Source organism: Castor canadensis, chromosome 3, assembly GCF_047511655.1.
Source record: "Castor canadensis chromosome 3, mCasCan1.hap1v2, whole genome shotgun sequence".
Lineage (NCBI taxonomy): Eukaryota > Metazoa > Chordata > Mammalia > Rodentia > Castoridae > Castor > Castor canadensis.
The window spans coordinates 42,036,858-42,059,902 of record NC_133388.1 but is presented as its reverse complement, the minus strand read 5'-3'; the positions used below and the strand labels follow the sequence as shown (position 1 = coordinate 42,059,902).

The 23,045-nt window shown below is 41.7% G+C and overlaps 1 protein-coding gene and 1 long non-coding RNA gene across 2 annotated transcripts; one reads left to right on the top strand and one right to left on the bottom strand.

Annotated features, from left to right (window-relative positions):
* Positions 1-235: 235 nt before the first annotated feature.
* Sgpp1 (sphingosine-1-phosphate phosphatase 1) lies at positions 236-19,592 on the bottom strand. The gene is made up of 3 exons (XM_020180928.2): positions 18,737-19,592; positions 6,154-6,243; positions 236-2,650 (listed from the first exon to the last, which is right to left on the bottom strand). Exons 1-3 carry the CDS (start codon positions 19,424-19,426, stop codon positions 2,099-2,101), a joined length of 1,332 nt encoding a protein of 443 aa, XP_020036517.2. The 5' UTR covers positions 19,427-19,592; the 3' UTR covers positions 236-2,098.
* LOC141421559 (uncharacterized) lies at positions 18,918-22,189 on the top strand. The gene is made up of 3 exons (XR_012446143.1): positions 18,918-19,030; positions 19,861-20,035; positions 20,920-22,189. It is a non-coding gene; the product is annotated as an uncharacterized lncRNA (long non-coding RNA).
* Positions 22,190-23,045: the final 856 nt, after the last annotated feature.

Below are 23,045 nucleotides of genomic sequence, written 5' to 3'. Positions count from 1 at the left end.
TTCACCTTATGTTAAAAGTGATCATAAATTTAGCCAAAAGTCAGTTTGACTCTTAAAGAATTTTGCGATGTCTTCTATTGCTAAGGACAACAGAACACTTTCATTTTCAATAAAATGCTTCAGAGGAAAAGCCTACTTGTGGAATGAAAATCCAAGATGTATTCTAAAAATATCCACCAGGTAATAGAGACAAATGCATAAGAAGCAAACAAAACAAAACAATCAAACAGAAGCCTTTCAATCTTGAATTTGGCTTTTATTTAAAATACCTTTTTTATTGAACTGTCCTAAGACGGAAAATAATAAAACATAAAGAAATGGAATATTTTCAAATACTTTTTAAGCTATACATAAAAATTAATAGGATAGCATAGACCCAGATTATGGGAAACGGTCCTTAAAAATCAATTCATTAACCACACACTTTGAAAACAAAAAGCTCTTTCTAGATTTTTGTAACGTACCTGTAGGCTCCTAAAGTGCCTTGGTTTCTTTTTAACCTAATAAGTAAAGAGCCCAAATTTAGTAGCTTTACTTAAAAGTATCAGTATCAGTTTTGGTACAAATTACCACAGCCCTAGATTCTCAATCAGAATTATAAAAATATGAGCTCAAATAGTTATGCTGTCCAAAATAGAAACATCTTAATTGATACTTCTGGATAATCATATATATTGCACTAAAATCAGTCATCCCATACCTGATGTTCATTTATATGGAAAGTTAATTATCTTCTTTATGAAAATCTTACTACAAATAAACAATGTTAACCTAATTACAATCACACTTCAAAATATAAAGGCACAGACAGAAGAAAGAATACTTTAATACTACATCCAAATTTTCCACTGCAAAAATAATAAAAAGTTGGAAAAGAAAAATAATAGGATCTAAACTACTGATACTTATTATTTTTAGATTTTATAATTTACCATAAGTAGCTAAAGACTGTGTATTAAAAGTTAACATTTGGAAGTCCAATCCTTTCTAGACTACTTAGAAAAATGGTTTGTATACTTAGGAAGTGTGTGCATTGTCCCATCAATAAAATTCAACCACCTTTCCACTCCCTAGAAACACCTACCTGCAGTATAAATAATCAAGACAATGTACAAAAAAATACATCTTGTTTCTATAACTTACAGTACACAGAAAAACACCAACAACTATCTAGCTTCCCAATAAATTAGTGAGAAAATTTTAGCCCATTCCATATTTCTTTCTTTTAAATAAAGACTAAAACAGTTAAGGGTGGTTTACTTCTATCCCTGTTAGTCTGATATATAGTTTTAAAATATCTGCCTGATCATATGCATCTTAAGAGTTAGAGTCTTACTTTTGTATCACAGTATATGTGGCATTTCTTAATTCAGCAACGGAAAGGCACAATTAGCAAGCAATAAAATTCAGTACCTGAATTATTAAACTGATGTCTAAAACAGTTGCAAAAAAAATTACATTCAACACAGAACTTAAAAAAATAAGGAATCTAAGAACAAATTTTTCTGAAAATTTGGTCCATTAAAAATGCCTCCCATGGGTAACATGAAAGGCGGCGGCAGTGTAAAAAGAGGCAGTAATCAACACATCTGGCCTAGGAGTTATGCAATCCAATAAGGAAATGGCTCCCACTGTAAATAAATGTTAAATACGTTCGATAACAACAATATACCTGTATTATTTCCAAATACACAGGCACAACTGCATATTATTATTATTGATTTTATAATACACCCCCCACAGTTAAAAAAAAGTAGGCATATTATTTTATATATAACATATATTAGATATATAATTGCATATTATGCACCTTAATATATATTATATATAACGAGTTCATAACAGCACAAAACTCTCCAACATTACATGGGCATCCTAAATGGATACTTATCATTTTCTCAGCACTGACATTGCTCAGCTCACTGGAAACAGCGTCTGGATGTACAACTGTAAAATGTACTGAGTCTTAAGATTCACTTAAATAATTAAGTTAAATTCTTGCCAAAGCCTAACTCTGATTTTGACTTTTTACCTAACGTATGTTTTTAGATATCAGTAACTGATAGCCTCCTTTCTTGTCATAAATAATATTTCCCCATCAAGAGATACCAAGAAAGAGAAATATGCAGGGGACAAAAAATGTAATGGAGAAGCCAACCATTCCGTAGGTGATATACCGGTAGGGGAGCTCAACCTCCATGTGCTGTCTTGCTTTTCGAATGTCATCACATGGTACATTGGAGATTTTACAGGCTAAAGGAATGGTGATCTTTTTCATTATATCTCTGACTATCAGAACAAATGTCATTCCTATGAGGATCCGCAATATGGCTTTTCCAAACAGAGTCACAGTGACAGGGGGCATCGCTAAAGGTAGTAAGTCGAGAGAAGGATCTAATATTAGACCCATGCTGTAAGCCATATGAGAGCCACATGCGATTCCAGCACCACTTCCGAGAATTTCAGCTGTGTCTCCTCGGGATGTACTCCAGGTGTCAAGAGTAAAAGAAAAGATCCCCAAAACTAAATGAAGCCCGATGATGATCAATGGCGCACATTTGTGAGTTTGGTTGAAGTTGTCAATCAGGTCCACAAATGGATAGAAGATAGCTAAGATTAAAATGGTATATAGGAATCCAGCAATAATGTCCTGGGAAAAGATAAAAGTAGAGTTGTTTAGTGCAATACTATTTCTGGCATTTAAAATTAGTATATATTTCACATTCCAAATGTTGAATAGATACAAATTTTTACAAAGACAAATTCTCAAAGTAAACTTTATGACCTGACCATGTATATAGGCACTAAAACTGTTTAATGATAAAAAAGATTTTATTAATAATAATTATGAGCTTTGTTTTCATAGTTCTATCCTTCCATAAGTTAACTGCATATATAGTATATACAAATTTATATTTAGATTCTGAACAATAAACATTAATTGTGCAATTTTATTTCTGGAGGAAAGTATACTTATTATTCAAAGAACTGACCTTCACTTGCTGTCATACAGCTAACATTTTAGTGGGAAAGACTGACAACAACCATGTTAGTGAGAGAACAGATGACTAATACAGTTTCAGAGTTATAAACGTAATGAAACCAGAATAGGATGAGTTACTATGACAAAGAACCCTAATTAGAGTGATTAGAGAAGCCTTCTGAAGAGGTATCACTTAACAAAGATCTAAATCTAAAAGGGAGCCAGCCCCATCTCGAGAGCTAGAGGAAAAGTGTTCCAGGTAGAAGAAAAACTAAGAGTGAAGAAAAGTCCTTGTAGCAGAAAAGGACGTGGGAGTCCAAGAAACTGAGCGTGTGACTTGAATAGTAAGCAAAAGAAAGCAGGATACGAAACAAGGTCAAAGAGATAGGCGGAAGTCCAATTGTGTAGAGCCCTTACAGGCCAGGGACAGAGCTTAGATTTTATTTCAAAAGTGATAGGGAGCTGGATGTGATGATACACACCTGTAATTCCAGCACTGGCAGACGTATGGAGAGTTCTAGGACAGCCTGGGCTACATAGAGACACCCCGTCTCAAAAAACAAAAACAAAACATGGAGCCACTGGACAATTTCAACATAGAAGTGGGACACTGATATTTAAGAGTGGTATTAAATGTGGCTCAAGCAGATCACCTGCCTAGCAAGCACAAAGCCCTGAGTTCAAACCCCAATACTATTAAAAAAAAAAAGAGTGCTCCATCTGCCAGTGAGAGGATGAGTTGTAGTAGAAAGTGGAGGACTAGAGACTAGTGAGATACTAGCAGGAGGCTGCTGCTGTGGTCCACCCACACCATGGTCCACATTTCCATGAAAAGAAGAATGCAACTGTTCTGTTGTTGTTGTTTTGTGGAACTGGGGATACAACCCAGAGCCTCCAGCATGCTGGACTAGAGTTGACAATTTTAACTTAGTGACAACCCCTAAATTTAGGCAGGAGCAACTGGGTTTTTCACCGTGATAGATTCAGGTGCTCTGGTTCTAATTTCAATAAACCAGTGGTGGCAGTATGGCTTCTAGCAATAGACCGTATTGTTGTAATGCACTGTCTTTGATCATAAAAGCACTATCGATGGTTTTAGGGGTTTCTATATTCTTAAATTAAAATGCAAATTTAATACATGCTCACTGCTGGAAAACTAAGAAATGCAGATCACAATAAGTAGTTATTACCCAGCAATAATAACTGTTAAAACTCATAATGTCCACTGTTCCAGCCTCTTCTAACATGCTTTTGCTCTGCTTTGGCTCTATTTTTATTTCCTGATATAAAAATGGGATTGAGAGTTCATGCTCCCATGATACCTTTCTAAGAATACTTTCTATGTGTACACAAACAGTTAATATAATTTTGGGTAAATGTAATTACAGCATATTCATAATTTTAGTAATGTAGAAACAAAATAGCAATTTGTCAACTGCTCAGCTAAATAACTTAAACACATTTTGTAGGGCTGGCAGAATGGCTCTAGTGGTATAGCACCTGCCTAGCAAGCAACAGGCCCTGAGTTCAAACCCCAGTACCACAAAAAAAAAATTCTAGAAATGTTGAGCCATTAGTAAGGATAAGAAAAAATTATATAACCCATTAGAAATTTAGTGTCTCTTGAATTAGTTCATTTTGCCATCTTTTTCTGATCCTTTATCTATAATATAATAGAAAACACATCACTAGAGGGCCTGAAGAGAGCACATGCCATGCTGAGGGTAGAGAGGAGAGGTTCGGTGATGCCCTCAAGGAGCTTCGAGTCTAGTGCAGGGACTGAAGGGCACAAAGCAATCCTGACTTTGAATAAATGGAGAAGGTTGCCTGACCAGTCTTGAGAACGGGAAGATGGACAAGGTAATGGGCCTTTTTGACGCTAAGAACATCCACAGTGAGTCATGAAGAATGAAAGGGACAGCTGACCAGGCACAGAAAGTGAACAGGGTTCCAGCACTCCTGACATCTTGGAGATAGGAAACACCCTGCGTTTGGGGGTGATGTGTAGTCCATTAGGCCATCATACTTGTGTTTGGGAGCGCGTACGACACAGGACGCTGAATGCAAGATGGAGTGTACTCAAGTATAAAGCAGGGCTACTCGTTAAGAAGCCACTAGGACTGCAGGTATGGCTTTGCAAACACAAAGCCCTGAGTTCAAACCTTGGTCTCACCAAGAAAGAAAAGAAAAGAAAAGAAAAAAGAAGCTACTAGCTGGGCTCATGCCTGGGCTCATCCTAGCTTAGCTCATCAGAGGGCAAGGATCAAGAAAATCAGTTCAGGCCAGCCTGGACATAAAAGTGAGACACCATTCAAAAAATAACTAAAGCAAAAAAGGGCTGGAGGTGTGGCTCAAGTGGTAGAATGCCTGTATAGCATGCACAAGGCCCTGAATTCAAATCCCAAGACTGCAAAAGAAAAAGAAGCTACTGAGGGGTGGGTATAGTGATGTACACCTGTAATCCCAGCACCTGGGAGGCTAAGGGATCAGGATCCTGAGTTCTGGGCTACACTGTGAGTTTCTAGACCAGCTGGAACTATACAGCGAGACCCTGTCTCAAAAAAACAGAAAAAAAAAAAAAAGCAGCCGCAGATCAGTAATTTGGTTGATACATGATGGAGGCCAGAGCTAAGGACATGCTGACAGAGACAGGGAACTGCAGTGAGTGGGTGGCTGCAAGTGGAGCAGCATCCCTGTGTGAACTGCATTCTTAAGATAAAATGCCCTAACAATACTGATGGAGAAGAGTAAGAGTTTCATGCAGAAACACAAAGGCACAGGCACCATGAAGACCGTAGTGTCTAGTCACTGTGCCTTGCCTGACATGCACAGCTCTCCTTGGTCCCAGGCACAGCTGGTGCATGAGATTCGGTGATCGGAGGACAGGAAACAGATTCCAAAGGAAAAGAAGGGGCAAATGTGACCCTGAGTGTGACACTTGGCTACTGCGATTGCTGCAAACCATCTCTATGAACAAAATATACACTTACTACACTAACACTTCACAAGTCACCATGCTGGTAATTTTGCATAACAAAAAAGTTTTGCAATAACTGCATTTTCTCATTTACGTTTCACATCAACTTGCAAATGATTAAAATGGTAAAATTTCCTGTCAATGTCAGTAAAAAAAATAAACAAAGCATGATGGACACCAATGTTTTCCTTACCAGAATGGAGTGCATTCCCATGTAAATTCTACTCAGGCAAACGAGAGAACACCAGCAGGGAATGAGAATCAGTCCGTATATGAGAGGATACTAAAGGGGCAAAAAAAAGCAACATTAGTTAATCAACTTAGAAACAACCAACCGGATAAAAGCCAGATCACTGCAGGGTAAAGCCCCAGGACATCAAGAACACAGCTTTACTCCTCGTTGTATTCCCAGCCCCTCACCCTAAGCATGGCACCGAGCAGACATGAAAGGCACTTCTGCACACAGACTCAATCACTGGCACACGCAGGAGAACAGAGGGCAGGCTTTCTTCTCCTACAGTTCCAAAGTCAAAGAGCCTCTGGGGCACCAACTGAACCTGGCCACATACTGGTCCCCTTCCCTGCGGGGAGGGGTGGGCACTGCCATACTCTTCTACCAGCTGCCGCCTGTCCTCATCCTTCCCCTCCTTGTTGGAGGGGAACACTTTGTACTTAGTTTTCCACTTCTGTGCCCTCCACTAAAATTTCAAATGGTAACTTTATTGAGAAAAATTTGAGGGTGGTGGTGGTGGTGGGGACATACTAGGAACAGAACCCACAAAAAGAAGGAAAGCATAAACACAAAGTACAGCCTGCTCTTGGTATCGGTGACACCAGGGGAAAGGCTGGCTTCAGGCGTCCAGAGCCACAGGGCAGAAGGCGAGAAAGGAGGCCATGAAGAGTGAAGAGACTGAAAGAAAGAAGGGAGGCACACGTAGGCAGCTCAGGCCTGATGGCTTCAGGTATTTCAATGACACTGAAGCTAAGGTGGTTAAAAAGTGGAGATGAAAGAAGAGAGTTGAGGGAGTAAAAGATTTCAAGTAAAAACTTACAAGTCTTTATATCATTTGCAAATACATAAAAATTCACCTAACTCCCACAGGTTACTTGGTGTGCTAGATGACTTTTTAAATTTTTTTATTTTTTAATTTTTCAGTACTGGGGAGCGAAGGCAGAGCCTTGCACATGCCAGGCAATCACCCATCAAGCTGCATCCCCAGCCCCTTCCTCAACGTTTTTAGTTCATGACACTGTCTAATCCTCTCATTGCACATCCTTGATAACAGGAAAAGAAGAGTCTCAATGCTTCCTTCAGTTATGCTACAGGACAGTTTCATTTTCCTGATAAGCCTTCCTAATCTAGCTACCTTACATAATCAGAAATACTTTGTCTATTGGGGTATTTTCCACTCACATGAAATGAAGATAGTGCACAGTCAAGAAAATGACTCGCACTTGAAGCAATTACAGAAACTGTCCCGTGTGTGTGTGTGTGTGTGTGTGTGTGTGTGTGTGTGTGTGTGCGCGCGCATTGGAGATTGAACCGATGGCCTCCTGTGTGCCAGACCCAGTCCTTTTAGTAGTTTTTAAATTTTTCAAAGTAACTAAATAATGGGACAAAGACAGGCCCCAGAGAAAAAATTCTATTTTGAATTCTAGTAATGGATACACTGTATGTAAACAACAGGTGACAACAGTGACACATTAAAGATAGATACTTCAGGTTCTCACACACTACAAGTAGAAGGTAAGTTGATACAATCTGCAGAAAAGCATTTCATCAACCTGTGAGCAGTCTAAATAATCACATACACTGACCCAGCAATGCTTCTCCTACAATTCTACACTAAGGACTCAGAATGTAGGTAAATATTGAAAAATGTCACAAAATTAGTTGTATCACACAGTAATGAGGAAATCAATATGTACTAGCTTTCATCACTTACTACATGCATTTATTGGAATTCTAAAAGTGTAAGTCACAAAATCAAATTATGTTAAGAGAAAAAGGAGGTGGATTGTGAGGACAGAGTATCTCACAGTGCCTGAGGGGGATGGGGCAGAGCTTGGAGAAGAAACTGGAAGTGTACATGACAGTCCAGGACCAGTTCTTCTTTGTACATATCCACTCCATTTTTCTTTTTCTGTAGACAGCTTCTCTGCTCCTCAGTGCACACGGCAGAGGAAGCCTTCTGAATTTGCTTCTTCTCAGGAAACCAGCCTAGACCCATACCTATTTTCTCACTCCTCCAGCCTGAGACCACATAGGGAAGATGAGGCTGCCCCACAGCTGCGGGAGCTTTTACCTGGCTGTGACCTATGCAGACTCCCCAAGAGGTGTCAGCTTCTTCAGCTGTAGCACCACTGGGTAGCTACAAAATCTTCTTGACTATAAGTGGATATAATAACATGTATAATAATCATAATCTTTTTTTCTTAACTTTTTTTTTATTTTATCATTTTTACATTTACTCACATGTGCATACATTGTTTGGGCCACCTTCCCCCCACCCCCCACTTCAACAATCATAATTTTGCAGTATAAACACTGTTTTATAGGAATATGAAAATATTTCATTAAGAATATTTTCTGGGGCTGGAGGCTCAAGGCTGAAGCTCTGAGTTCAAACCCCAGTATATTTTCTAGTGAGCATGGTGGCACATGTCTGTAATCCTAGCACCTGGGAGGCTGAGGCAGGAGGAATGAAAGTTTAAGGCTGGCCTAGGCTACATAACAAGACTCAGTCTTGAAAAAAAAAAGGGGGGTGGGGGTGATGGAATATTTTCTAAGAATTTTTACCAATGGGAAATGTTAATGACATAGTATGTTAGTCAGGGTTCTCCAGAAAAACAGTACCAAATAGAATGTGTGCATATACATGATATATATGTGTGTGTGTGCACGTGTGTGTACATATGCATATGCATGTATGGTGTGTGTTGCATGTGGAGAGAAACTGACTTTAAGGAGCTGGTTCATGCTATCATGAGGCTAGCATGTCCATCATCTGCAGGACAGCAGGCCCAGAGAAGAAGTGAGGTACAGCCAAGCCACCTGCTGGCAGAACCCCTTCTTCCTTGAAGGAGGTCAGTCTTTTTTCTTTGGAGGCCTTCAGGTAATTGGGCCTTTATGGAGGATAGTCTGCCTTAGTCAAAGTCTCCTTTAAGTCAAAATGTTAGTTTTGTCTAAACAATATCTTCCCAGAAGCATCTAGAATAAGGTTTGGCCAAAAATCTAGGTATTGTGGTGTAGCAAGTTGACACATAAATTAAGCATCATATAAAATATTAAATAAAAGATAATCAACTCGGTATACAATATGATCCTAATTATTTCCAAATTGTAAGGAAACTCTGCTAAGTACTTGCCTTGTGTAGCAGTGGCCTATCTCTTACTTTCACTTCTAGTTTCCTCAATCATATGCTCTTTTTGTGTAGTATAATCTACACCCATCTATTCTGAAGACTTCCCCATTTTGGACCCTGTAGCGTGGCCCAGGAGACACAGCTGCATGATGCCCAATACACAATGCAGTTGTCACTGCTCCCCTGACCACGGCTATTTGAACAAGACATGGACACTTGGCCCTGGCAAAGCAGATCTTCTGGCTGGGCAGAACAAGCAGATTTGGTTTTTTTCTAACAGTAATGTAAATGTCTCTGCTGTGTGCTCGAATAGTAAATAGCACAGACTAGGGGTGAGGCAGATGTGGGCATGCCAAGCCTCTGGCTTCTATGAAATGCCCCTCTAGTCTGCAAAGAAATTTCCTCTTTTTGCTTAACCTAGTCCAGCTGTGTTTACTATGACACCACACACACACACACACACACACACACACACACACACCCCTTATAGCTATTCCCTGAGGTATCTTCTTACCTCTCAAATGGCTTCTTGTCCAATTGTGTTGCAGGTTCTCCTTCCTCTATCCATTCCTTACATATTGATAGCTTAAGAGGTCTCCCCAGACCCTCTGATTTTCTTGCTGAGTGTCCTTCCCAGGGCATCATTGTCCACCCTCACCACTTCACCCTTCACCTGATGTGATGACACCAAACCTGTCTGGGTCTTTCATGGGCAGAGCTGCTGCCTTGAACAGACAGACCTTCAACCTCAGCGTATCTAGCATTGGAACCACCTCTGTGCCCTGCACTTTCCTCAGACACAAGCTGCTTCCAAAACCTGCCCCTCCACAAGTCAAACGACTACCTCCCAGCTTCCCAACAGCAAACCGGGCCATGTTCCTTTATTGCTTTTTCCCTTTCATTATGCCACATCCAATTAGTCACCATGGCTCGCCAATTCTACCTTTAACATCTGTCAAACTCAGCCTAGGGATGCGTGACTGAGGCCCTGGGTTTCATCCTCAGCACCACAAACAAACAAAAATCTACCAAATTCATCCATATCTTCCCTCCTGTCATAACCGTTCTATTGTTAGGGGTAAGCAAAGTTTTTGACCACAGTCAGACAGTCACAACTTAGGCTTTGTGGGCCACACACAGTCTATGTGTGTCAAACTACTCAATTCTGCAGTTTGGGGCACAAAAGCAAGCAGAGGATATAAAAACAAGTGGACCTGGGCAGGTTCCAATATGCTTTACCTTCAGACATGAAAACTTTTGAGTTTTACATAATTTTCACATGTCACAAAATATTCTTTTGGCTTTTCCCAACTATTTAAACATGTGAAAACCATTCATACTTCACAGGTCATTAAAAAAGAAGAAAAAGCAGGCAGCAGGGTTGGGATGTGGCTCAGCAGTAGAGCCAGGCTGTAGTACATCTCCAGCTTCCCCCGACAAAGACCTAACCACCTCCTCAGTCTCCTCTCCCTGCCTCCCACACTGCACCTCCCTCCTTTCTCCATACTATAGACCAAGAATCTTTCCAAAATACAACCCACTTTCCTTCATGAAGCAAATTCATTCATTTTATTCACACTGATACACACAGGGCCCACCATGTTTTATACAATGTATTATAAAAAGTTACATTTGTTGATTCAAATGTAGATTAAAACCCAGTATTCAACAAGAGAAAAAAAGTGTACCATTACAGCGTAACTGTTCTCACATTTCTTCTGTATGGAGCACAGGAGACTCTTCACACAGATTACTAAAGGAATGGAAAGTGCAACAAGGCTGTGAGATTTTATCAGAGAAATGTAAGCCAACCCATTTTCTGTATTCCGAATACAAAACTTAAACACTTGGATTTTAACAAGACAGCATTTATGAGTGTGACAGAAAATATAAAGTAACTAGAAATAGCTCTTTATGCTTGAGCTATAAAGAAGACGTCTCCATGAGAGACCTCATCTTCAACAAGAGATACTGAAGAAAACCTAAATCATCAGTAGGTTTTCCACAGTCTCAGATGATGGGATTCGCTACTGTAAGGCTGTCAAGTCTCTCTAACTTAACTTATAAATTCATTGAGACTTCAATAAAGTCTACACAATTCTAAAATGTATACTGAAAGCAGCCAAGTGCTGGTAGCTCACACCCATAGGCAATGCTAATGACAAAGAGGTAGAAGAAACATAACACTGGCAAACAGAAGAGAGAACCCACAGTCAGACCCATACATCTATGGGAACTTGATGTGTAACATGTAGCAATACAAATAAGTAGGAAAAAAAAAAAAAGACAAACCATTCAAAAATGTTACTAGGTCAGTCATTTTTTATGGGTGCCAGGCCCAGTGGCTCATACCTATAATCCTATCTATTCAGGAGACAGAGATGAGAAGAATCACACTTTGAAGCCAGCCCAGGTAAACACTTCATGAGACCCTATCTCAAAAATATATAACCAATACAAAACAGGGCTGGTAGAGTGGTTCAAGTGGTAGAGGAGGCCGTGAGTTCAAACCCCAAGTATGGCCAAAAAAAAAAAAAGTATCTATATAGAAGAATCACATGAGATACCTCACAACATGAACAAAACCAGAGAAGAGAATTCCTATTCCAGACTGCAAATCACCAGAAAACCAGACAGAATCCACAAAACATGTATTTTCAGATGCTGGACACAGTGCTTTTCTAAGGAAAGGGAAACACATGGGATGAGCCCGGGAATCCAGGTGGTAACGCAGGGGGGGAACCTAAGGGGAGAGGAGCACTGGGGACTAAGCCCTCAAAATAAGAGCTGTGGGGGAACTCTTTGCACCCAAGTCATAACACTAGGAAATGAATGCGTTTTTAAAAAGACCCGAATGGGAACGTCCAGATATAAAATACATAGTATCCGAAATTATATCCCATCCTACTTAATGAAATGTACCAGAAAATTAGACACTGCAGAAAATCAGTGAACTGGAGACCACAGAATAGGAACAGTCCACACAGAAGCACAGAGAGCGAAACCACTGCAAAATGACAAAAAACAACAACAAGCCAGAGCCTGAGTGAACATGCAGTCTAACACGTGAAGTGGGAATTTCTCAAAGCAGAGGATGGAGGGAAGGGAAGAGAGAAAACTTTTCTACAAATGCAATGAGAGTACAAACCCACAGGTCCAAGATAAATACACCCTAAGCAAGAGAAATATCAAAAAAAAAAATCATACCAAGCCAAGTACTGGTGGCTCACACCTATAATCCTAGCTACTCTGGAGTCAGAGATCAGGAGGATCGCAGGTCAAAGCCAGCCCCAGGCAAATAGTTCACAAGACCCTATCATGGGAGAAAAAGAAAAAAAAATCACAAAAATGGGCTGGTGGAGTGGCTCAAGGTGTAGGCCCTGAGTTCAAACCACAGTACTAGGAAAAAAAAAAGTCACATGAGACATTTAAAATAATCCTGTGCACATAATTAGTACCCATTAAGTGCTGCACAAACCTTCCGTACTATATTTCCTTTTATTTACTTACCTATTTACCTTTTGAGTTATTTGTTTTGTGGTGCTGGGGATGGAACCTTGGGCCTCCAGTACTAGTTCAAGCACACTGAGCTATATCCCCAATGCCTCACAATTTGGGTTTTTTTTGTTTGTTTTGTTTTTGTTTTTGGCAGTATTGGAGTTTGAACTCAGAGCTTCACACTTGCTAGGAAGGCGCTCAACTGCTTGAGCCACGCCTGAAGCCCGTTTTGCTCTGATTTAGGGTCTCACTTTTTGTCTGTGCTGTCTGGAGTCTCAATCCTCCCAATCCCAGCCTTCCAAGTAGCTTGGAATAATAGAGTGCACCACTGCACCCAGATATTGTTTGGGATGGGATCTCAAGAAATCCCTCCCATGGCTTGAACCTCGATCCTCCCAATCCCAGCCTCTCAGGTAGCTAGGATTACAGGTGTGAGCCACCAGCACCTGAATTACAAAGTATTTCTAAGTAGAAAAAACAAGAGCCTGAACAGTACAGTATGCTACCATTTGTATGAAAAATAACTATATAAATACATGTCTATGAAAGTATAGACTATCCCTGGAAAGTAAGAAAAGCATAACAATGAATCCTCTAGAAAATATCCAGTAGCTATGGAACAAAGAAAAGAAAAATGCCTACTGCCTCTCTTTGAGACAGGGTGTTGCTATGTAGCCTAGGCATGCCTACTGCCTCAGCCTCCTGAGTGCTGGGACTACAGTTATGTACCACCATGCCTGGCTTCCTCTTCATATGTTTTGTAAATTCTGAACTTCTACAATGTATTACTTATTCAAATAAGCAGAGAAATAAAATTAATTTTAAACAAAGAATTAGTAAGAAGCACTTCTAAAATAAGGAAAATGTGAACTTCAAACACGAGTATCGTGCTAAGTAAAAATCTAGCAAAGCAACTCAGTGTGCAATACACTGTTCCTCCCCAGTTCCCAGTGATCAATTTCCCTTCAATCTTTCAGCCTTCTGTGGCCTTTGTTATTTATGACCCACTTTTGTAACTTACTCCTTGCTTTTCTTCCTTTTACCTTTTTATGACTTCACAGACATCTTCCTCTATTATCCAAAAATAAACTATATTTTGATAGATTACACACTTGTCCACAGCGTTTAGCGCAGTTATTGAATTATTGACTTATTTATTTTTTGCGGTACTGGGTTTGAACTCAGGGCCTTGTGAGTTACTACATTATGAATTAAGTACATTTGGTTTCAGTCAACATTGTATCATGTTTGAAACACAAACCTGTATGTACGTACATTCGCAAACACAGTTATCTTCTCAAGGCATAAATACTATTCTTGTATTTTAAGAATCTAATCATATCCATTTCAAAATAGCATTTATTATTATAAACATACTCTAAAAATTACACAGTAAAGGCATGACTTTTTTTTTTTGGTGGGACTGGAGTTTGAACTCAGGGCTTCCTGCTTACAAAGCAGGCTTTCTACCACATGAGCCACACCTTCAGTCCATTTTGCTCTGGTTACTTTGGAGATGGGGTCCTATAAATTACTTGCCTGGGCTGACCTCCAACCATGATCCTCTCCATCTCAGCTTCCCAAGTAGCTAGGATTACAGGTGTGAGCCATCAGCACCTGGCTGTGAAGCTCTTAAATCAATGCGTCTGCCTTTCAATCCAGCCTCTGTCACTTTATTAGCTGTGTTAGTTTGAGTAAGTTAAATTCCCTGACCTCAGCAAACTTGTGTTAATAGGACTAAGGGGCTGGTGGCATGACTGCAATGGTAGAGTGCTTGCCTATCATGCTTCAGGCCATGGGTTCAGTCCTCAGTTCCAATAATAATAATAATGATAGTAAATAATAAGACTAAGCACTGGGATATTACAAAAATAGAATGAATGAGGTAATAGATATTTCAAACAATGTCTGACTCACGGTGAGTGCATACTAAATAGCAATGTTAATAATATTACATGTCAATCATTATTATAAAGAGTAGTGAAAGCAGATGTAGAAGACTAGTTGGGAATGGATTTGTCTACAAAGTATGTGATAAAACTGAAATTTATCTTAAACCTTTTAACAATATTAAATCAAACATATAATTAGAACTCACTATATATCATATTATTCAACAATGATGAATTTTGGCAGCACATATAAATAGCTCAATGATAGAGAGCTTCCCTAGCATGCAGGGTTTTTTTCTGGAAAAAAACATGCAAACACAAATGCAAAAGGGAATGCTTCATTATTTACTGCAGATTTCTCTTCACAAGGTTCTTTTTTATATCTGATGCTCCTTATTAATTTTTCCCAGCTCAAGCTGCAGAAACTTCTGATGAATAAAATAAGAATACTAGTAATTATCTTAGGGCTGGGGGACTGGCTCAAGTGGTAGAGGATGCCTAGCAAGCCTGAGGCCCTGAGTTCAAACCCCAGTAACAACAACAACAAATCATTATCTCGCCTAATGGATCTTAAATTACTTAATCCCAGGAGAAACACCATTTCATTGTCTATCTCATACATATTAAAAACAAAAAAAAAAGAAACTTGCCAAGCAACTGCCTGAAGCTTTTTTATATTATCATGTGCCTTACAAAGATTTGGAAAGTGGAATTGCAAAAGAGCTGAGACAGCAAACTTCTGGAGAAAGACTGTTCTGGAGAAATACGAAGTATATTCTAAGGAGCAAGTGTCAATCTTGGGGTAACTTACTCCAGTGAAATGCAGTGAACGCTCCTGTCTAATGGATTGGAATCTCTGGGGTGATGAGGAAAGAGCTGCCCTTTAAACAACCCTCCCCTTACCCCTGGGTGTTTTTTGTGTGCTTTCATTTTAAGAATAAATAAGGAATAAAGAAACACAAAGGGGTGATTGAAAAGGCCTTGTGTAGGAGGTGAGTTCTGAGCAAATTTCAAGGAGGGTAGGAACATTAACTGGTAGGGAGGAGTGAAGAAGTCATGCCCAGCCAAGAGAATGGTATGTGAGAGAGATAATTCAGTTTCAAGGTGTTTCAGCTTGGAAGGCAGACAGAGGTGACCATGCTTGTTCTCAGGAAGCAGCACAGGAGACAGACAGGACTGGATGCCCAAATCCATGCTGACTGAAAATACCAGGCTTACATCATTTCATTCTTTGCCCAGTTTCTCATAGTGTTTTCCTTACTCACTTTGGAAATAACAGTCTCCAAAGAAGTCCGGTAACAATTGACAGAGAAGAGGACCAAAACAACTTGAGGTAAGGGAGGTTCTTTTGTTTGCAATACATAAGAACTGAAGGAGCCAGGCGCTGTGGCTCACGCCTATAATCCTAGCTACTCAGGAGGCAGAGATCGGGAGATCACGATTAGAAGTCAGCCTGGAAAAATAGTTCTCAAGACCCTATCTCGAAAAAACCCATTACAATGCAAAAAGGGCTGGTGGAGTGGCTCAAGGTGTAAGCCCTGAGTTCAAACCCCAGTACCACAAAAAAAGAAAGAAAAAATAATTGAAGGAAAAAAATAAAACAGTAATTTTGGGGTTTTAACCAATTATAGTCAAGCATTTATAAAGATAGAACTTTGATATAAGGAGGACTTTCTTTCACAATAGTGGAGTGAAAAATAAATAATTTGCCGGGCATCAGTAGCTCATGCCTGTAATCCTAGCTACTCAGGAGGCAGAGATTGGAGGACTGTGGTTTGAAGCCAGCCAGGGCAAATAGTTCACAAGATCCTATCTCGAAAAAAACCATCACAAAAAAGGGCTGGTGGAGTGGGTCAAGGTGTAGGCCCTGAGTTCAAACCCTAGTACTGTAAAATAAATAAATAAGTAAGCAAGCAAATTTGGAATTTTAGTCAAATTTAGAATAGAAGTGTAAACTATGAAATTTCAATAATGTAATCAGTTTCCGCATCTATAAAATGACTGAGACTAAATGCCTTTTATCATACTGTCTAGCTCACATTTCTTAAACTGTATAATATGTAAATTCCCCAAACTTGAACATACTAGGTTGCTTAAAAATTATAATGTAAGCTTGTTCTGATAATCCTAATGACCCTGAAATGTTAGAATATCAATAGCTACATCCCATAAACAATTCAGCAGTACTATTTTCAGACTTCCTGTTATCATGTGTCCTGAATAAATTAAGAGCAAAAGTAATTATTTTCTCTGACTTAGATTGCTAATATGAATAGCACAGAGTATACCCACTCACCAAGGAGGCATTATACAAGGCCACCCAATCTTAAATCCTGAAAGTCTCATAAAAATCACAGAAACATCACCAGCTAAGCAGTACATACAACACTAACCACAGCTTGCTGCCAATCACTTTCACTGTGGTGCTGTGGACAAAACCCAGGATCTGGTATACGCCAGGCAATTACCACTGAGCTCCACCCCAGCACTGACAATCTTAAATCATGAAATATCTGGATTAAATGAAAAATCTGAGATATTGATCTATTATGCAAAACAGGCAGCATTAGCTGGGTGTGGGGGGTGTGTCTGTATTCCCAACATTCTGGATGCTAAGGCAGGAGGATTGAGAGTTGGTGGCCAGGCTGGGCTACAGAGCAAGTTCTAGGCCAGCCTGGGGATATAGTTCCAGACAGACTCTTGTCTCCAATAAAACAAATTAAAACCAAAACCAACCAAACAAACAAAAAACTCAAAAAACCAGGCAGCACTGTTTTACAATCTGAATGTCACCGTGTTATCTACCTCATTTGTTAAGTAGTGAAGCACTTCCTGCCACTCTTAACTGTGTACCTGATATACTTTCTGTTGCTGTAAGAGACACTACAAGCACTATCCATGGGAACAAGATTTTCCCTATATTGAAATTGAATGTGGCCAGTTAGCTTATCACAGTGGAGTGTGACAGAGTGTGTATTTATCAATGTGAGAGGATTTTGTGTAATGAAAGAAAAGAAAGAAAAAAAAAGAGTAAGTCTGCTTCCCTAGATTCTCCATAATTCTGCACTTTCTTCTTAAGACACTGGTTAGCAAGGCCAGCACATCTTACAATTAAGTCAGAAAAAGCAAGCCTATTACTCTAAAAATAAACTTCAATTCTACCTGATAGAGCTCTAGTTTTTAAACCTAAGTAACTCTTATGGACCATGGAGAACCCAAAAGTGGGAGGCCAAAGGAAGTCGACAAAATAAAAACGATCACCATTAAACAAACAAACAAAAAAACTCAATCCCGATTTTCAGGCTGACCCTACTATCCCATTCGTCATTGTTATAAGCCCAAGCCCTAGCTTCAAGAGTAACTTTAAATGGGGCATTTTTTACAGTTAATGCGACAGTTAACACTGCGGCGCTTCAACACTGGCTCTACAGACCAGAGATCCAAAAGACAAACTTTGCGTCTCTCAGCAAATTAGCAACCACGTCCCTTAAAAACAGAACTCAGCCTCTGCTCCACTAACTTCCATAATGGGCAACTTTTCTTTAAAATTCCTGACTTCATTGCTTGGAACTGGCGTGTTTGTTTCAGAAGCACACTCGTGCTTTGCAAACACCATCTCGCAAGAAGGCTAAGGACTTTTACCTACGTCTGCCACAGGATCGGTTTGGGAGACGCACCATGAATGGTGTCGGAACTGGGTGTTAGCTACCAACTGACTAATTTAAGGCAAATCCACTTATGGTGGGCATCGCAGGAGCTAGAGCGCTTTAGAAACTCAACCAGAGTCCCGTGCGAAAATGCTGCTGCTCAAAAGCGCTTCCTTTGGGTTCTAAGAAGGGCACCACTAGGAAAACATATGTAAAGGCCAAGTCCCTGGGATTTCCCCCACCCCCACCCCAAGAAGGCCTGTGTGCGGGTGGGGTGGGAGCCTGCGCTAAGACGTTTTGGCGGGGAACCGGCGACTTACAGACTGCAGAGAACTAACTCCGAGATCAGCGGGGCAGGCAGAGCGAACCTTACCTGCCAGCGGCCATAGGTGAGGAGGACCATGGCGATGGGGATGGCGGTGCCGGACATGGCGTGGGTGGAGGGCATGCTGTACTCGGAGTTATAGAAGACCTCCAACTTGACCACGGGCGGCGAGGCGGGCCGCGGCCAGCGGATGATGTCCTTGGTGCACTGGCCCAGGTACATGACCAGCACCCAGATGATGACGAGCCTCCGGCCCACCAGCAGGTCCAGGTTCCAGATCCAGAAGGGGAAGAAGAGGATGTAGAAGAGCTCGTTGCCCAGCTCCGTGCCGAAGCAGAACAGGTAGTAGAGCAGCCAGTTGCTCACGCGCGCCGGCTGGCCCTCCTCGCCCGTCAGCGAGTTGCGGCGCAGGGAGCCCGCGCGCCGCGCCGAGGCCGGGCCCGGCTCGGCCGCCAACCCGTTCTGCACGCCGTTGGGGGCGCCGCCGCCGACCGCCTTGGCCCCGCACGGATGGCGGTCGTTTCCCGGCGGCTGGGGGCCTCCGGTCGCTCCGGGCTGCCGACCTCGCCGCCGGGGGTCTCCGGAGAGAAGCGGTGACGGCTCCGCCTTCTCATCCGCCCTCGGGTCGGCTGAGCGGCTCGGCGGCGCTTCCACTCCGCACAGACGCTGGAAACGGGCCACTTTCTGCGGCTCCTGCAGACGGCAGGCCAGCTGGACGAGGTGCTGCCTCAGCGACATGTTAACGGGACCCGCGGGACGGCGAACCGGTCCCGCCACCCAGCGCTCCCAGCGCAGCCCCGAACCGTCCCCGCGCGCCTGGCACCTCGCTCCACTCGCTCTGGCTTGGAGAGAGTCCTCGCCGGTGACGGCGCCACAGGCCGCAGCGGCCGCCGCGCGCCCCCGCCCCGCGCGCCCCTCCCTTTCGCCGCGCGCGCTCCGCCCCGCGCGCCCCCGCCCTCCCGCGCGCTCCGTCCCGCGTGCCCCTCCCTCGCCGCGCGCTGCCGCCTGCGGCCTCCACGTGCGCGCGCGCCGTTCCCCGCCCCACCCCCCCCACCCTCACCGCGCCCCGAGCTTGGCGCGCTGTGGATAGGAGGCCCCCACCCGGAGACCCACAGCCAGGCGTTGCAGCGTTGGGCCCCACCTTCTCCATCTTTAGCCCTGTTTCCTCGCAGGCTACTGTTGCCGGCTTTCCTGGTCGGAACATGGATCTGGAGAGGCCACGATCCTGAGGCCATCTTCCGCAGTGCCGGAACCAAGCATCTGGACATCGTGTTGGCTGGCCCACAATCAAATGGTGAATGAAGAATGAAAGCCAAGTACCCCCCACGCGGCTCAAGTCATTAACAAGTAATTACAGAGCTGCCTCGGATGGTTGATGTCCGGAAAGCCACGTGCCAGTTTACGGGTGGTGGCAAGATTAGACATAGATACTAGGACAGAGGCAGGATGTATAATCGGTAAACTTAACAGCTGCAAAAGAAAACTCTAGCCAGGCGACAGTGGCTCACGCCTGTACTCCTAGCTACTCAGGAAGCAGAGATCAGGAGGATTGTGGTTGGAAGCAAGCCCTTTGAGAGACTATGTGGAAAAAACCCAACACAAAAAAAGGGCTGGTGGAGTGGCTCAAAGTGTGGAGCGCCTGCTCGGCAAGCATGAGGCCCTGAGTTCAAACTCCAGTACCACAAAAAAAAAAAAAAAAAAAAAAACCCCAATCGCCTGTAGATTCAAAATGCCCTGACATTCATCAAATACTGTGGTATGTGGTAAGACAGCACAGGTATTCTTGACCTATATGTTAAATTTCCTCTAAAATTCAAATAGCTGGTAGGATTACTATAAATGTAGTTAGTTTCTGAATGGAGTGTGTAGAATTTCGAGTTTGATAAGATTGAGTTAAAGGATTAACTTTGCTGCCTCACAAATTATAAACTTGACTTCTAGACAGAACCTTTTTTTTTTTTTTTGGTGGTACTGGAGTTTGAACTTAGGGCTTCATGCCTGCTAGATAAGCATTCTACCACTTGAGCCACTCCACCAGCCCAGAACCATTTTATTATAAGGTCTCTGGACTCTATCTCCAGGAAGTTATTTCAAGCAAGGTGAATGCCTGTAATTAAAGAATTTGAAGTACTTACAAGAAACAGGCTGGAAAATATTCCATGTCTTTAAGTCATTAGAAATATTTTCATTTTCCAGAGAAAGTTACTTTATCCTCCCATTCTACCTGCTAGGTTGTGGAAAGAGGAGTCACTCATCATCCTGGCCTTCAAGTTGCTCATGATATAAAAACGAGGTAGCAGACCATCTCTGGATTATAACACAGATGGCAAGTTTAAAGAGACCAATAGCATGTCCTGAAAAGAAGGAACAAGTATGACCAGGGACAGCAAGAGAAGTGTGAAGAGGTGGTCCTGTTAGCCAGGTGTGGTGGTGCACGCAAGTAATCGCAGCACTGAAGAGGAGTTGGCAGAAGAATGAAGAGTTGGAGGCCAGCCTAGGCTCCTTGTCTCAAAAAAAAAGCTGGGCTTAGTAACTGCCTGCATTGCAAGCTGAGTTCAAAAATGGTCTTAGTCATAGATGACAGAGAAGCAGGACCTGAAAAAGGGCAGTGGTTTTGGCAGACCAAGGGAAGGGGATAGATTTGAAAAAAATACTGAACCTAGGAAAAATATTAACTTTCATTTGAACTCAGGTCTACACAAATACATGCAAATAGTTGGTACTCTTTGTGCCTTTTTGTTTTTTTCTGGTACTGGGGTTTGAACTCCAGGCCTACACTTAGAGTCACTCCACCAGCCTTTTTTTTTTGTGGGTTTTTTCAAGATAGGGTCTCTCAAACTGTTTGCCCAGACTGGCTTTGAACCAAGATCCTCCTGCTCTCTACCTCCTGAGTAGCTGAGTGGTTAGGAGTGAATCACTGATGCTGGCCACCTTGTGTCTTAAAGCATTTGCAATCTAGTGAGAGAGACAAAACATGAGAAAAGAGTACATGCTAATTCAAAGATACAAAGCCAGGCACACTAAGCAGTTGTAGAAAAATGAAACACAAATAATCATGGTTTTTCCTGAGTGTGGTGCTCCATGGTAGAGCACTTATCTAGCATGCAGAAGGCGCTGGGTTCCAATCCTAGCACTGCAAAAAAATAAAAAAAGGAAAGAAAAGAATCCAATGTTGAATTTTTATCAATTTTAGCTCTTGATAAGGTTAATTTATAAAGTTATTTAGATATATTTTCAAATTATATTTTTGTAAGTACAGTACAATCAACAACCTATCCTCTCCTTGTTTGCAATTTTCTTGTGGTTAAAACATATAACAAAAGATAACAAAAGGAAAAGTAGTAAACAAAACCCACATGAATAAAGTTTACTATCTTAACCTTCTTAGTACCTGTCATTTTTATATGTGGATTTTTTTTGGGGGGGGAGGCAGTACTGGGGTTTGAACTCAGGGCCTCATGCTTGCTAGGTAGGCGATCTACCACTTGAGCTGCTTTGCCAGCCTGTGTGGATGTTTGAGGCCTTGAAAGAGCTTGGAAGATCAGAGTTAGAAATAGACTCACAGAAAGGATTCCCTTAAAAAAAATAAATTTTTAATAAAGAGAGACCGGGTGCCAGCAGCTCAAGCCTGTAATCCTCACTACTCAGGAGGCAGAGATAAGGAGGATCACAGTTCAAAGCTAGCCGGGAGAAGTAGCTCTCAAGACCCTATCTCGAAAAAACCCATCACAAAAAGGGCTGGCGGAGCGGCTTAAGGTAAAGGCCCTAAGTTCAAACCCCAGAACTGCAAAAAAAAAAAAAAAAAAAAAAGAAGAATAGAAATGGACTCAGAATTGTGGTGCTGGGACGGGTGTGGAGGACATCTTAACTTCCTCATTTTAGGATCATCCAGTGTGACCATCTGGTAAAAGCAGCACTAACAGTGCTAGGTTCTCACCATTGCATCATTAATGAAACACAGCTTCTACTTTCAAAATGCATGTACTCACTTAATCACCGAAAGTACTGTCCTGAGAGCAGGGAACTGAGAGTTCTCTGAATCCTCTCACCCATCATTTACTCTCATTGCCACAACCCTAACCCAAATTCACTCAAGACAGGAAGGAGTATTCTAGGAAGTAGATAAGGATTTGTTTATAAGGTGATATTTCAGAAGTCACACTTGAATCTCTATGAAGCCTATAATGGCTGTTTCAACTAGAACAAATTCTATGTTTACCTTTTCAGTCTATCACAATGTTCCTGCCTTAGCAGTTCAGTCTTATCTCCTAGGGGAACAAACACACAGCCCCCACTCCATCAGGCGCCTCTTTTTACCTCCTGCATCACTAACTCAGCCTCCTTCCCCAACCTGCAG

Excerpts from the sequence above, each read along its gene's own strand:
- Sgpp1 (XM_020180928.2), bottom strand. The coding sequence starts at position 19,426 with ATGTCGCTGAGGCAGCACCTCGTCCAGCTGGCCTGCCGTCTGCAGGAG. Across the intron at positions 6,244-18,736 it reads TCACCTATGGCCGCTGGCAG|TATCCTCTCATATACGGACT; the intron begins GTAAGGTTCGCT and ends TTGCCCCTTTAG. Across the intron at positions 2,651-6,153 it reads TGGGAATGCACTCCATTCTG|GACATTATTGCTGGATTCCT; the intron begins GTAAGGAAAACA and ends ATCTTTTCCCAG.